The 16220-nt window shown below is 39.7% G+C and overlaps 1 protein-coding gene across 1 annotated transcript in view; it reads left to right on the forward strand.

Annotated features, from left to right (window-relative positions):
• The window catches only part of SLC22A18 (solute carrier family 22 member 18), a 94304-nt gene extending 79828 nt beyond the window's left edge, over positions 1-14476 (forward strand). Inside the window, 3 exon segments of the mRNA XM_042459411.1 lie at positions 3845-3946; positions 14364-14412; positions 14415-14476. Of these exon segments, the coding sequence (XP_042315345.1) occupies positions 3845-3946; positions 14364-14412; positions 14415-14476 (213 nt within the window).
• The last annotated feature ends 1744 nt before the right edge of the window (positions 14477-16220 follow it).

Raw genomic sequence — 16220 nt, forward strand, 5'->3', positions numbered from 1 at the left:
TGGTAATTCCTAGTTACTATTGCTACTTTTTAGTTTGAATGAACTCATGTGCTTTTAGCAAGAGCATACCAAGCAACATTCAATGTGTCAAATGTCTTGCCACTACAAGTTAGGGTATGAAATGAATTTGAATTTATTTTATGTCCATTTGGGTTACATTCCTGATCATTTTTCATATACAGCTGCTGAGTAAAAAAGCTGCTTTGGAGACTATAACTGCATCTGCACTGCAGAAATAATGCAGTTTGACACCACTGTAACTGTCATGGCTCAATGCTATAGAATTCTGAGATGTGTAGTTTTGTGAGATATATAGCCTTCTCTGTAAGAGAGCTCTGATGCCACAACAAGCTACAGATCCCAGAACTTCATAGCACTGAGCTATGGCAGTTAAAGCCGTGTCAAATTGTATTATTTTTGCAGTGTGTATGCAGCCTATCTGATAGAAAGTTTGTCTGCCAAATAACTGTTCAAGACAATGGAACTCTTTACAAAGAATACTGTAAGTAATAATCTTATCCTTGGGAATTTCCCATTTGTCCCTTAATATGAATAAGATCACAGGCAGCTATATATTGTAATGGCACAGTCTCTTCAGTTACAATGAGTGAGCAACAGCATTTAACACAACTTTGATTCAATTAAGGAAACAACTACTATTGCAAACACAGAACCTATGTTCTTCCCAGGAATAAAAGAGACACTAAGAGGTAAATCTTCAAATTCATGTTGCTTTACTTTCCTTAATCCTTCCTATTACAGTTAGGCCTCACTTCCATATTGTGCAATTCCATGTCAGAAACGCCATGCAACCCTCTATCTAAACTGTCATATGTGATCATGTCAGTGATGGCTTTCACCACTGAGGAGCTGTCAAGTGGAAGGAAGGACTGGAGCTTTTTTCTAAGGATGTAGCAAGATGGGGCAAAGCCATGGGGCTCCCTCTTACAGCACAAGACAGGGAATGTCTTTCTTGAGTGGCAAGCCAAATCAAATGTGAGTACAGGTCATAAGATCAGCAGCATGTTTCCTTGCTATTCTCAGCCACCCAGTTGAAGCATACCTACAGTGTGCTGAGAACATGGTGTGAACTGCTTCTCATAGAATCCTTCAAGACTAGTAGCAATTCAATTTTTAAATAAGCTTCCTTGGTGAGGACATAAGATAAAACTTAATGGCTGCTCCCACCCTCTGGAACTCCCTCCCATAGGAGGCTAGGCTGGCCCCTTTTCCTTGCTTTCCTTCCTCTGGCAGGCAAAGGCCTTTATGTTTAAGCAAGCTTTTAATGCATTAGCAGGAAAGCTTTTTATTGGCATGTTTTACCTTTCTTTTTACACTTTGCATGTCTTTAAAATAATTTTATATTGTTTTATGTGATGGTTTTAATTGTTTGGTTTGATTTTTTTTTAAAAAAATATTGTTTTGTTTTTCAAATGACTCTTTCTGGGAGCAGCCTGGGATCCCACTTTGAAATAAATAGATCGGTTATAGGGCTCCTCTAAAGTATTTGATATTTTAATACACCTTTTTCATAAAATCAGAATTGGAATTCTGATTTCTTTTGAGGATTTTTTTTAAAAAATAGTATTCGGTGCAGCCCCTAAAAGGTTCCAGGGCAGAAAACTGGATCCTGGATCTACTGCAGTTTCCTATCCCTGTTGTGGCCACTTCACTATGTTGTCTTTAAACAGAAACTTTTGAAAAGCAGTAAGCCCTGTTGTTTGATCCTGAATCCATGGATGCATGAATAAGCTTACTAGTATGAGCACATAAATGATCTTCACGTATACAGGCACAATCTGCTTTCTGAAGGAGTATATTTATCTAGGGTTTGTTTGTTTGTTTGTTTGTTAGTCTTTTAAGCACCTTAGTAAATGCACCTCCCATAAAACCAGGAGTAGCATTCACCACCCCAAAGCAATGGAGCCAGAGATCCCTTCTGCATAATTGGATATGCACTCCTGCACGTTTGTCATATACTGTAGTAGGTGACATAGTCTCAAAGGACTAATTTTTAAAGTTAAAAGTGAAATGTAACTTAATCAAAACAATAAGTCTCATAACTTGATGCAGGCAGGCAAGAGAGGACTTGTGTTTTTCATCAATCATTAGTGAAGTCACCAAAGATTTGCCAAAACCTGTCACATTTGTGCATCTTTGTTTTATGCAGCAAGCTCAAAACAGATCAAGAGCAAAGGGCAATGAGAGATGACATTCCCATGGCCCCAGCAGTTCTGTGTCATCTGCAGACCTGGGTTATCAAGGAAGAATTTATGCTCTTTGAGTACAGTACATGGAATTGAGTTTGTTAGAAAGCACATCTAAGGATCTTGGGAACCAGCCCTTAGGGTGGGGGGAAATAGAATTAAACCAAAAGACGTATAATTACTCATATGGAGAAGTGGCACACCCAAGAGAGAACCTCCCAAGGGATCTGTATACTTAAGTACTATTTTAAGGAATTAAATTCAGCTGTCCTCTGTATTTATTTGTTTCCGACTTTCCTACCTGTATAGCTTGCTCTTTCTTCAATGGACAACCAGGCAATTTCCCATCTAGAGAGTGCGTAGGACCATATCCACATATCTGCACTAGAGAAGTGTTTCCTCTGCCCAGCACTTACAAACAAAGAAAGAGAAAAGGAAAACCTACACGGCTTACACTACATGCAAGCATTATACACAAATGTAACAAACTTCTGTTGGCCTTTTTTTTTAGAGAAAATCTCATTCAACAGAGGATGCTTTTAAAAATGCAGAGGAGAGCTTCACCATTTCTCTGTCTGCCACTTCTTTGTTCAAAATGCCCCCCACAATAGTTCCTTTTCTCCTATGAAGTTCAAACATGTATTACCCTCCCAAGTGAGAAATGGAGATGAGGTGTATGAGGTGAATGCATAGACAGAAGAAAGATTAAGAATCTCCTTGGATCCCTCTCTAAATTGTCCCCTCCTAGTTTCTTAAAATCAAGGCCATCAGAGCTCTGTATGATGTTGTTGTGTGCCTTTAAGTTATTTCCAACTTATGGTGACCCTAAGATGAACCTATTACAGTACAGGGTTTTCTGGGGCTGAGAGAGTAGTACTCACCCAGTATCACCCAGTGGGTGTCCATAGCTCAGTGGGAAATTGAACCCTGATCTCCAAGTCATAGTCCAACCCTTAAACAGTACACCACGCTGACTCTCCCTAAGTTCCATTACCTGTCTTTATGCAGAACCTTTCCCTAGGCTTGTCAACTCTTTATATAACCATCTCAATGTAATAGAAGAAAGAAGGTGCATAGAATGCTCAGTGGCCAAAATTCTATACACTTTACACTTTTACCATGTTGTAGTAAACAACGTACATCTTATAGCACCTTTGAAACTCAGGGGCGCTACAAGATGCCCCTTTACACTGATTCAGACTAACACAACCTTGTCTTTGCAGTATACAGCATCATAGATATACTGAATCACATAATTGGGCATCCAGTTACCAAAATGGTACCTTGACATTGAATTCACCCATAATGAAAAGGCTATTTACCTTCCCACCTAACAACCCAGAAAGTGTGAGAGGAGACTGTGTGTGTATTTGCAGAATGATTGGTTGCACTAGGGACCAGAATTGGGCAACATCTGAGTAAATACAGTGGCTTGGCTATCATATGTAAGTACGATCAGTTTTACACTAGCAAAATCTCCAGACAAAATTATGACCAGCAGAAGTGGAAGTTCTCAGCAATGCTCCCAGATTCAAATTTTCCAAGTACATGAGGTAAATCATTGCACAAAAACTGGTTGTATTTTATCTTGAAGTGTATGGGAACCTGATGTTCTCTGCCCTCTTGTCTTTCCCTAGGTTGTCCAGGGCTTAGTCACTGGAAAGTTAACTAGTCGCTATACAGAGCGGGCTCTGCTCATGCTGAGTGTCTTAGTCTTCTGTGGAGTTGGCGTTGGTATGGTAAGTATGTAAGTATGGTAATGAGCCTGTATGTATATCAGCTAATACTAACCGCACTTGAATGCCATGTGCAGCTGAAGATATAAAATGTATTGTGTTTGAGATAAACTGAACTGATGTGGTGTTGGTCTATTCACAGGGGCACCCATTGTTACTGAATATTGTAGTCATCAAGTGAAGACCATTGACTCAGACCAGTTTATTTTCTGAAACTAAATAGACTGGCTAACTAATAGTTAGATTAACTTGCTAAGTAGCTAATGTTTGTTTGATGTAATCAGGTAAATGGCTGGATTTTTGTCTTCTAAATACTAGGGAACCAAAAACAAAGCATAAGTTTTGGTAATTCCTTTATTAGGATCAGTATGAAGGTGTACAAGCTTTTATACCCTGTAGAGCTCATGTAAGGCAGTGGATAGATGAAGGGAAGTCCAGACGTTAGGCAGGATGTGATAGGCATGATGTCTGCAGTTAAGCAGTCTGAATGCATCATTAGATACTTCATTGGTGGATGTGCAGGTATCAGATTATACTTAGCACTGTGAGAAAAACAGTTACTGCTCCCCATTTCTGCAAAGTCAAAGGCTGTCTCCATTTCAGAGATCAGCTTTTATCTTGTGTGAAGTACATATTATATTGTGTGCTGCTGTACCATAGCTTTTTCAAGATCTTTCTCAAATGACTTGGGTTGGAAGAAACCACATTATAGTAGCAATCTAAACAATTTTCCTTTGAGTTTCCAAATTCTGTGGAAGAGGTCTGTCATTCTTCCTTTTTTCTTATGTCTTCTGTTTTTCCACACTATTCATTATTGCAGTTCTAAATACCCCTTACTAAATGGTAAATCTCAGGATTCCATAGGATGTTGCCATGGCACTTATAATGGAATCATAGCACTATAATTGTGCACTGTGAAAGAGCTCCAGAACAGATTTCCTCCTTCTTTTCTAGGTACAGTAACTACAGTTTAAAACTATCCTGGCAACCCTAGTTTATGATTAATCCTCACACTTGGAAGTGTGTCCACTTTGTGTTAGAATGGATCACCAGAGCCTATCTGATCTTGGAAACTATGCCTGATCAGACCTGGTTAGTATTTGGATGATAGACTATCAGGTGCTGTAGGCTATATTTCAGTGAAAGGAACTTGCAGAACCACTTCTGAGTATTTATTTCCTAAGAAAACCCTACAAAATTCATGGGGTCACCATAAATTCACAGGTGATATGAAGTCAAATACATACATAATCCAGGATAAGATATCCAAATAGATGTTTGGATCCAAGAACTACAAAAACAAATACAGCAACCTCCTAACACATTTGCCCAGTCTGGAGAGGCCTATTGTTTCATTTTCATAAGAATTCTTTAATCTCTTTCTTTACAAAGCATTCTTATGTAGATGGATTGTAAACAGAGCCACAGATCAGAGAGGCTAGGCAGGCAGACTTAGACATGGAGCACTAAAAATCATCATTTGGAAGGGACAACCACCTCCCACTGGCTCTGCCTTTTTTGGTTTTCATTTTGTTTTTCACCACTATTGATTCTCACTTAATAGTGATCATGACCAGAACCATCACTATACAGCAACATCTGCAGATCACAGCAGCATTAATTTTATTCTTCTGTTCTGGGTATTATGAGATGAAAAAACAGGTGTGATACCATGACTAAACAGGTGTGATACCATGACTAAAGTTTTAGCAAGAGAAACCCTTTAGGGGACAAGAAAAAAGTCCTGTGGAGCCAGAGTGATGTAGGGATTTGAGCATTGGACTGCAACTCTGGAAACCAGGGTTTGAATTCCCACTCAGCCATGGAAACACACTTGATGATTTTGGGTAAGTCACACTCTCTCAGCCTCAGGAGGAAGCAAAAGCAAACCCCTTCTGAACAAATCTTACCAAGAAAACTCTGTGATAGTCTTGTCTTAGAGTTGCCATAAGTCAGAAACAACTTGAAGGCACACAACAACAAAAACTTCTGTTACTCATGCATCTTGAAAGGAAATACTGTACACAGTATTATGTGTAAAGAGGATTTTATAACACAGTGTACAAAAGATATGAAACAATTTATTTGGAAGGGAGGAAGACCAAGAATTAAATGGGAAGTGTTAAAAGATACTAAAGAGAGAGGGGGATATGCTGTGCCGGACTTAAAATTATACACATGGGCTTGCAACCTCTCATGGATACAGGAATGGATAAAATTGGGTAAGACAGAATTATTAAATTGGGAAGGAGATGGACTTAAACATGGTTGGCATGCCTACTTGATATATGGTCGCCAGAGAGAAGATAAAGCTTTTGATATACATCCTGTAAGGAAAGCCCTAATGAAGACATGGATAAAAATAAAAAATAAAACTTTTTACAACAAAATCCCAATTTGGACTTCTGCACAAGAAGCTTTTTTTTGATAAGCAATTTAAAGATCAAAAATGGCAAACATACAAAGATCTATTAAAAATAGATATTAAAGGAGAGAGAGTATTAAAACAAAGAGAAGATTTGGCTAAGGAAGGGAAACATCTCAGTTGGTGTACTTATGAACAGATAAAAGGAAAATTTAAAGAAGATCTAAAGAATACTGGAATAGAAACAGAAGGTTCTGAATTAGATGAAATCTGGTGGAAAGAGGGTAAAAAGAAGATATCCAAAATCTATAAAATATTATTAAACAGGGACTTGGAAACAGAAACTATAAAGGAGAGTATGGTACGATGGGCACAAGACATAGGACACGCCTTGTCTTACGAAGATTGGGAGAACGCATAGAAACAGACTAATATATTTACAGCATCACAAGACCCAAAAGAGAATTATATGAAAATCGCAAACATTTTGTAACTCACTCTGAGGAAGCTGAAGAAAATATATAAATTATCTGAGGAGAAATGTTGGAGATGTAATCATAATTCGGGTTCTTTTTTCCACATGTGGTGGAATTGTAAAAGAATTTAAAATTTTTGGATAAAAGTACATTTAAATATCTCAAAAAACTTAAAGATACAATATAGTATGCAAGCGGAATTATATTTGTTGAATATAACATTGCCGCTGAAAAAAGAAGACGAAAAGAAATATTGGAGACTTTTACTATATCTTATAACAGCAGCAAGAATAGTAATTGCAAAAAATTGGGGGGAAAATGAGGCAACAAAAATCGAAGAATGGATAATTAAACTACAAGAACTAAAGGAAATGGATAGGTTGACTTGCATGATCAATAATAAATCTAAGGATAGATTAATAGAAGACTGGCTACCAATATTACAATATTGGGAAGAAAACTGGGGGAGTAAGAGAGATTTAATGATTTAATGATGTAAAAGAAAAGAATTGGCTTAATTAATCAAAGAGAAATGTAAAGTAAATATTCTTTATAAATTAATAGACAAACAAAGTATATTGTCTTTAATTAACTGATGACATAGATTTTTTTTTTCCTGATAAGGATTTAAAAGCAAACAACGCTTGTAAATATAAATAAGACATTACAGATGTAGATTATATTATGTGTTTATATAGATATTTCTTATTTTACTTATTTTTATTTTTCTGGAACTCTGTATAATATTATATAATAGTATAAATAAAGGTTAAAAAAAGAAAGGAAATACTGTACAGATTTAAGGATTTATTCCTTCAAATATTTTAAAGGTTGGTGACTGCATGTGAGTGTGTGTGTGTGTGCCTTCAAGTCACCTGTAGGTTTAAGTGACCCCATTAATTTCATAATTTCTTAGGCAAGAAATACCAGAGGTAGTTTGCCAGTTCCTCCCACTGAAATATAACATACTGCACATAGGAGATTATCAGATGTGGATAGGACAGTGTTGGGATCACTCTCCCAACCTTATCCCGTCCATAACTGCAATGGCATGAAAGCTTTTCATAATGTAGTGCTGATCCTGTCATTATCCTGCCATTGAAACAGAGTTGTATCAACATGAACTCCCTTTAATACAAAACACCAGGACAATTCCACTTCAGTAATGGGACAATGATAGGATCAGCATGACATCATATGAAAGGCTTTTTTGTGATCATAGTCAATCATATTTCCTAGACGGGACAATGTTCAGAAGCGCAACATCATGTGAAAGTCGATTGCATGGGAAGGATGGGACAAGGACGTCCTTTTCCCATCTAATAATTTAACTAGTATTCATTGGCAGTCTCCCATGAACATATATTATTTCTGGGCTCCTGGAAAATTGCAAGTTGACTGGGGATCAAGGAAGAGAGGAAGCTACTTTATCATGTTAGAGTCTTTGTCCACATACCCCAGTGTTGTGTGTTTCAGGCAGAGGTCTTTCTCATCTTTAGCTACCTGCTTTTTTAAATTGGAGATGCTACAGTCTAGGCCTGAATCTTTTTCATGGTGAGTATGTTCTGTGCCAGCGAGTGACAGTCACCCCAGTCTTAGGAATCATAGAATCATAGAATAATAGAATCGTAGAGTTGGAAGAGACCACAAGGGCCAGTCCAACCCCCTGCCATGCAGGAAATCACAATCAAAGCATCCCCAACAGATGGCCATCCAGCCTCTCTTTGAAGACCTCTAAGGAAGGAGACTCCACTACACTCCGAGGGAGTTTGTTCCACTGTCGAACAGCCCTTACTGTCAGGAAGTTCCTCCTAATGTTGAGATGGAATCTCTTTTCCTGGAGCTTGCATCCATTGTTCCGTATTCTAGTCTCTGGAGCATCAGAAAACAAGCTTGCTCCCTCCTCAACATATCATCCCTTCAAATATTTAAATAGGGCTATCATATCACCTCTTAACCTTCTCTTCTCCACGCTAAACATCCCCAACTCAAGATAAATATGAATGCAGAATTTAGCAAAGCTACTTTTTTGGATTTAACAGGATTTGCAGTGGTGAGTAGGGCTTCTGAGGGTTGCAGTCAAAAAGGATATTTTTACAAGCTTGATCAAATCCTGAGTCTGTGTATAAGCATGTCTTGACTGGTTTTGTTACAGTGATAAATATGTGGCATCAAGTCTTTTAGCATCAGTGTTACACAAAAATGAATATTCTCACTACTCCCTCACATGGATTTGTATTTATAGTTTGAAGATTATTCTCATTAATGTTCAATCATTTCTCTAGCAAGGGAACAAATCAAACTGGTTCAGAAAATCCCAGGGTTCTTCTTCAGTGCATAATTTCCTGCTGCTTGTATGTTTTGACAGCACAATTAGACTTTAATTATCTGTGCTAATGTATTGTTCATAAATACTCTTCAGGCCCTCTTGGGTAACTAATAAACTCATGAATAGAACATTACAGCCTTTTCTGCTGCTAAATTGTTCCTATCGGGGCCAAGCCAAACTAGATGTGGCACATAGGCTGCTTCCACATAAGCAACCCTGTGATTGCTCTGTCTCATTCTCATGACTGAAGAGGGGAATCCAGATTGCATCATTTCCCATATTCATAGAATCACTGAATTTTAGAGTTGAAAGGAACCAGAAGGGTCAGCTAGTCCAACTCCCAGCTGTGCACGAATACACAGCTAAAGCAATCCCGAAAGATGGCCATCCAATCTGTTTAAAGACCTCCAAAGATGGCCACCACTTTCTGAGGCAATCTACTCCACTGATGAACTGTTCATATAGTAAAACAGTTCTTCCTGATGTTTCGGTGGAATCTCTTTTCCTGTAATTTGAATCCATTGGTTTGTGTTCTCATCTTTGGAGCAGCAGAAAACAAGCTGTCTCCATATTCTTTGTGATATCCCTTCAGATATTTAAAGATGGCTGTTATGTTACTTCTCAGCCTTCTCACCTCTAAACTAAACATAGGGGATATTTGTTTTAGGGGTTTGAGTGATTTTGAATTGTTTTGGGCTCTTTCAAATGGTTTCAAATCATTTCAGATGTGTTTAGTGTCTAGTAATATTGCATGTGCTTTATAGATTATAGCAAAGTCTTTGACTGCATAGATCACAAAAAGCTATGGAATGCTCTTAAAGAAATGGGAATGCTACTGCATTTGATTGTCCTCATAAGAAATCTGTACTCAGGACAAGAAGCTACTGTGAGAACAGAATATAGAGAAACAGAATGGTTCCCAGTTAGCCAAGGGGTCAAGGCAAGACTGCATTCTATCAACCTACTTGTTCAACTTGTATACAGAAAATATCATATCCTGGTTTAGACTCAGAGGAATGAAGAGTGAAGATTGGAGGAAGAAATATCAACATCACCATGCTACTATCAGAAAACTACAAAGACTTGAAACAGTTATTAAAGAAAGTCAAAGAAGAAAGTGCTAAGGCAAGGTTAATGCTGAACATTAAGAAAGCAAAAATAATGATCACAGAAGATTTAGATAAATTCAGTCTAGATGATGAGGAAATTGAAATAGTTAAAGATTTCCCTTACCTTGGATGAAACATTAATCAGAATTAAAATTGCAGCCAGGAAATTGGAAGAAGACTAGGAATGGGAAGGGCAACCATGAAGAAACTAGACAAGTTCCTAAAGTGCAAAGACATAACATTGAACACTAAGGTAAGGATCTTCCAAGCCATAGTATCCCCCATCACCATGTGAGAGCTGAACAATGAAGGAAGCTGATAGAAAGAAAAGCAACTCATCTGAAATTCAGTGCTGGAGAAGAGTGCTGAGGATACCATGGGTGGCCAAAAACACAAACAAATGGGCCCTTGAACAAATTAAGCCTGGACTCTCCCTGGAGGCCAAGATGACTAAACTGAGGCTGCCATACTTTGGCCATATCATTAGAAGATAAGACTCACTAAAAAGACAATAATGCTAGGAAAAGTGGAAGACAGTAGAAAGGGAGGAAGACCACATGCTAGATGGATAGATTCAATCAAGGAGACTATCGCCCTGAGCCTGCAGGACATGAGCAGAGTGGCTGAGAACAGGGAGGCTTGGGGATGTCTCATAAACAGGGTCACCATAAGTTGAGGAAGAAGCAGGAGATGTGAATGGAAAAGTTCAATAAGTAAAACCCTGGGGCAGCCACTGCATGCTTAGTGAATTCCTCCATTCACATCTCCTGCTTCTGCTGCATAAAATTGTGATTTGGGGACCTCTTCACAGATTAATGAAAATGGAATGAATGAAGAGACTGGGACATTTTAAAAGCAGCTGAAAGGCGGATGACAAATGAATAATTGGGATGTCACTGCCAAACTGGAACAGTTTGAGGATATAGATGACTATGCAGTCAGTAGCCATGCCCTGGTGTGCTGCTGGCTATGGCATCCAGAATTTGGAAATGTCACTTTGGATTACTGTTCCCAGAATCCCCTGTCCAACCTGGTCATTGGCCATGTAGGCTGGAGATTATGAAAGCTGTAGTCTACAAGAGTAACTTTTTCAATTTCTGATGGCACCTTCTTGTCTTTACCTTTATTCCCCGGTATTTAAAAATATATGATCAAAGGTTTATCTCTCAGTCACCATACCGTGGCTGCCCTGGGGTTTTACTTAGGGGCTCGACAAACAGGTGGCTAAATGCTGCCCCTTTTAGCCCCAGATCATTGCCGCGGCAACCATATGCCATGGCAACAATCCGCTCCCTCTGAGGAGCAAAAAGAAGCTGTTTCAAGTCTTTATAGTTTTCTGATAGTAGCATGGTGATGTTGATATTTCTTCCTCCAATCTTCACTCTTCCTTCCTCTGAGTCTAAACCTGGATATGATATAAGCAGCTTCCTGGAAGGGGCGCCATAGTGGCACTTGCACGCCATGATAATGCCCCTTCCTGCTAGCGCCATATGGACAGGCATGCGCCATAATGGCGCACATGTGGCAGAACTAGGGCTTTGACCATGTAAAGGCTCAGCCCTAGCACACAGGCTGGCACAAGGTGCCGGTCTGTACTATCCCGTAGTGAACTTCTCCTCTCACTTCTCCTACTTCTACTACATAAGATTGTAATTTGAGGAGTTCTTTACAGATTAATTTAAAGTTTGTGTCTACTGCCCCCACTCCTGAAAAGGTCAGGTTGCACTAAATCATACTGAGACAATGAAGCAGGGTCTGCAAGCATTCTGAACATCTAAATGCCTCCGATTATTCAACAATGTCTCTGGCACTAATCAGAATGCCCGTGTCCTTGGAAATACAATCTACTAAGAAACCTTCCTAACCAGAAGAAATCCCTAGCTAAATCACCTAACCCAATGAATGGCCATTTGTTCCAAGTTAATAACAACAACAACAACAATAATAATAATAATAAAATTTATTTTTCCCGCTTCTACCTGCGGATCGAGGTGGGATTACAACAGATAAAATCGAACAATACAGTTACAAAATGTCAGTAACAGCACACAAAAATACTTGCACAGTCATTAAAATAGCCAAATCATCACAAGTTTCTGTGCTATTGAATCAAGTGTGGAAGATTCTTTAAGATCAGTTACAGAAGATCAGATGGGTAGGCCCGCCAGAAGAGATCCATCTTAAGTGCCTTCTTGCAGGCATCTAAGGTGGTGATAAGACAGATCTCTTCCGGTAAGTCGTTCCAAAGTGTGGGGGCCACGGCTGTGAACACTTTATGGGAAGTTGTGATTAGTCTGGTCTTTGTATATTCCAATATTTTCTTCCGCAATGTTCTGCATGTGCGGGGCAGAATTGTGTCACAGGTTCCCTTAAGTAACTCGGGCCCAAGTCACGTAGGGCTTTAAAGGTAATGACCAACACTTTGTATTGGGCCCGGAAGCTGATCGGTAGCCAGTGTAATGATTTTAATATTGAAGTAATATGGTCAGATCTAGATGTACCTGTGACCAATCTGGCTGCAGCATTTTGGATCAATTGAAGCTTCCAAACTTGGTACAATGGTAGCCCCATGTAGAGCGCATTGCAGAAATCTAAACGAAAGGTTACCAGTGCGTGTACCACTGTTTCAAGCTCTCCCTGGGCCAGATAGGGGCACAGTTGGTGTATCAACCGAAGTTGGTACCAAGTGCTCCTGGCCACTGACTCCACCTGAAATGACAACTGTAGAGACGAGTCGAGGAGCACTCCCAAACTGCAAACCTCGTCCTTTAGGGGAAGTGTGACCCCACCCAGGACTGGCTGACAAATCTCCATCCCTGGACCAGGGGTCTCTATTGCAAGCACCTCCATTTTCTCTGGATTCAACCTGAGTTTGTTTTCCCTCATCCAGACCACTACCGATCCAAGACAGACATTTAGAGGAGAGATGTCATCCTTAGTCACTGCAACAGTCGGAGACATAGAGAAGTGGATTTGGGTGTCATCAGCATACTGATAACACCACGCCCTATGTCTCTGGATGATCTCACCCGGCAGCTCCATCTAAATGTTAAACAGCATGGGAGACAGAATGGTCCCCTGGGGGGTGCCAGCTGTCAGCTCTTTTTTACGAGAGCAGCTGTCTCCCAGCATCACCATCTTGAATCTGCCTGAGAGGTAGGAACATAACCACTGGAGCTCAATGCCCCCGATACCCAACTCTCTCAGGCGTTCCAGAAGAATACCATGGTCTAGTTCTGATGGATGGCTCTTCTTTAATAAGGCCCCCATCTCCCAACCACCTTCAGCTGTCTGGGAAGCCTAGCACTTCTCTTCAGCCTAAGTGATTTATGCAATTAGAGGGGAGGTCAGGTTAGTTCCTCTGTATTGGTAAGTGGTAACCACTGCTTCTGTTAGCTCTTGCTACAGCTGTGAGAGCTGAAGAGCAGTCTTACAGGGTTTTGCTACAAGCAAGTTGGCAAGAACATATTCCTGAATACTGATTCTTCCCAAGCCTCTGCTATGGGGAATTCCTGTTGTGGTTCCAGTTCCAAAAAGAAAGTTCCCCCAAGCTCTTCACCTGCCCTTTGCAATATTTGATACTTGAAATTTATGCTTTTTTGGAACATTTTCAAACCGTGGATGCTTGAATCTGTGTATAAAAAATCCATGTATAAGAAGGGCCTTCTTATACATGGATTTTTATACACAGATTCAAGCATCCACGGTTTGAAAATGTTTCAAAAAAGCATAAATTTCAAGTATCAAACCTTGATTTTCCATTTTTTATAAGAGACCATTTTTGCTATGTCATTATATTTAATAAGACTTGAGCATCCACAGATTTTGTTATCCACGGGTAGGGTTGCCATAATTTTCTACTGAAAACCGGGACATGTAGGACAAAATTTAGACCAAAATATAGGACAATTGTAGGATAAATTAGCCCAAAATTTAGGACATTTTAGGTCCTCTTTTTTTTAAATGTCCACATTTTGGTCTAAATTTATCCTACAATTGCCCCTATATTTTGGTCTAAATTGTCCTACATGTTTTCCCAGTTTTGTAAGAGAATTATGGCAACCCAACCATGGGGGCTCTTGGAACCAAACCCCAGCGTATAACAAGGATCCACTGTATTCGGTTTTTCTCTATCTCCCAGGTCCTGATGACCAATGTGTTCCATTATTGCATCATTGTGGCCCCCATGGTGTCTCCTTCAGTATGATTGGCATCATTACTGACATTATCCTGACAAGTCCGTCCCTGCTTTGACACAGGTAAGATTTGTTCCTGGACTGCATGTTTATTTTATGTGCCCTCATCAGTTGCTTGCACTCCCTCCTCTCTCTTTTCTCTCCTTCTCTCTCTCTTTTACCCTTTCTCTCTCTCCCTTTCCTCCTCCCCCAGCCAGCAGGAGGAAGGAACCTGTTGGCTGTTGCCAGTCATTTCTGGTTCACATTGAAAAATTGTGAGTTGGCAATTTGAGCTACCATCTTGTTCTGCTTGACAACTCTTTTTGTTGCCAGCCCAAGTAGAGAGCTCATCAGGAAGAAGCCAAGTTCTAAGTCTCGGAGCATCTCACATAATTTATTTTAGAACAAAGGGCAACCACTGGAGTGGCACATCTGCCAAGCCAGTGAATACTAGTCAGGATTAGTAGGGCTGGAGTTCAGGAATGCCTGCAAGGGAGCCAGTGACCCATATAACTTAATAAGCCACTTGCAAAGGAAGAGGGAGAACCAGCAGCATTTCCAAACGTTAATATTCTTTGAACAAATGTGCAGTCCTCTGCAATGGACATGGAGCCAGATCATACAGGGCCTCATTAGCCTGGGAGGCTCCTGCCCCATTCACAACCAAGTACAGTAGTATCTTCCTACACAATACTGCTAATGGCAATTCCACATCAGGGCTGTATGCATTGCTCCCAAGAATGTTGTTGTGTTTGTTGTTCTTGTTTCTTCCAACTGCCCTGACTCCATGGACTGAGGCAGGGAACAACCAAAAATTAACACAATACACAACAGCAGTTAAAAGCACATATCCAATTTAAAGAATAAATAAAACCAGTACATATTAAAACAATCAACCATAGTATAACTGCAAACTACCACCAGACTTATGGCAATTTGCCATGCTAGCTGGGGGATTCTGGGCGTATAGTGGGCAGAACAAACATTTTAAAATCCATCCTGTTCTTCGTTTATATCAAGTGTACAAACAAAACCCTGGTCTTTCCACCACCCCCTTGGTTGCATCTTAAAGATTCCATTTGAATTGTCTATTCATGTGGGCTGGAGGAAAGAAGTGGGGTTTTTGGTGTATTTTTTCACCAGGAATGTGCTATTGATTTGAAAGTGGGATTTCTGCTCTTAATATGTACACTCAGCTCATTTTGGCTCTTGAAAAGCCTTTTTGACCAAACTTGTCTTTGGTCAGAATAGCAGTGGGTAAGAAATGTGTGTTGTGGTGCCCATTCTGGGAAGCAAAGGCTTTCTTGGAGCACTTTCAACTTGTTTTCAGCAGGGTAGTGGTTACAGGATCTAAGGTTTTGTAGTCCAAACATATCTGACAACTTAAGTTGGGGAAGAGTAGTTTAAGAAATCAGACTTGTGCTGGAGAAACCATGTTCAAATCCACACTTAACGAAATTCACTGCTATGTATCAGGCAAACCTACCTCACAGGATTGTTGTGATAATACAACAAAAGAACCAGGTATCATATCTTGAGTTCCTAAGAGAAAGTCAGGGATTAATAATTACTATTTTGCCCTCCGCCTAATACCAGCTGCGTGCTGGGATACTAGGATTTTTCTAAGGATGTTGCTTCCTGTGAATCATATTTTAAAGGTTACAGCTAAAATGTAGTTTGAGGTTACTATACCAGTAAAGTAAAGTTTCAACATCTCTCAGTTCTCGGTGTATGCAGTACTGTTTTGCAAATGAGGGAATGAAGAGTGCTGGGAGAGGGGTAAGAGCCAGCAGATGGAACAGATCCAGGGTTCTTCTCAAAGG

The sequence above is a fragment of the Sceloporus undulatus genome, chromosome 1 (genome assembly GCF_019175285.1).
Source record: "Sceloporus undulatus isolate JIND9_A2432 ecotype Alabama chromosome 1, SceUnd_v1.1, whole genome shotgun sequence".
NCBI lineage: Eukaryota > Metazoa > Chordata > Lepidosauria > Squamata > Phrynosomatidae > Sceloporus > Sceloporus undulatus.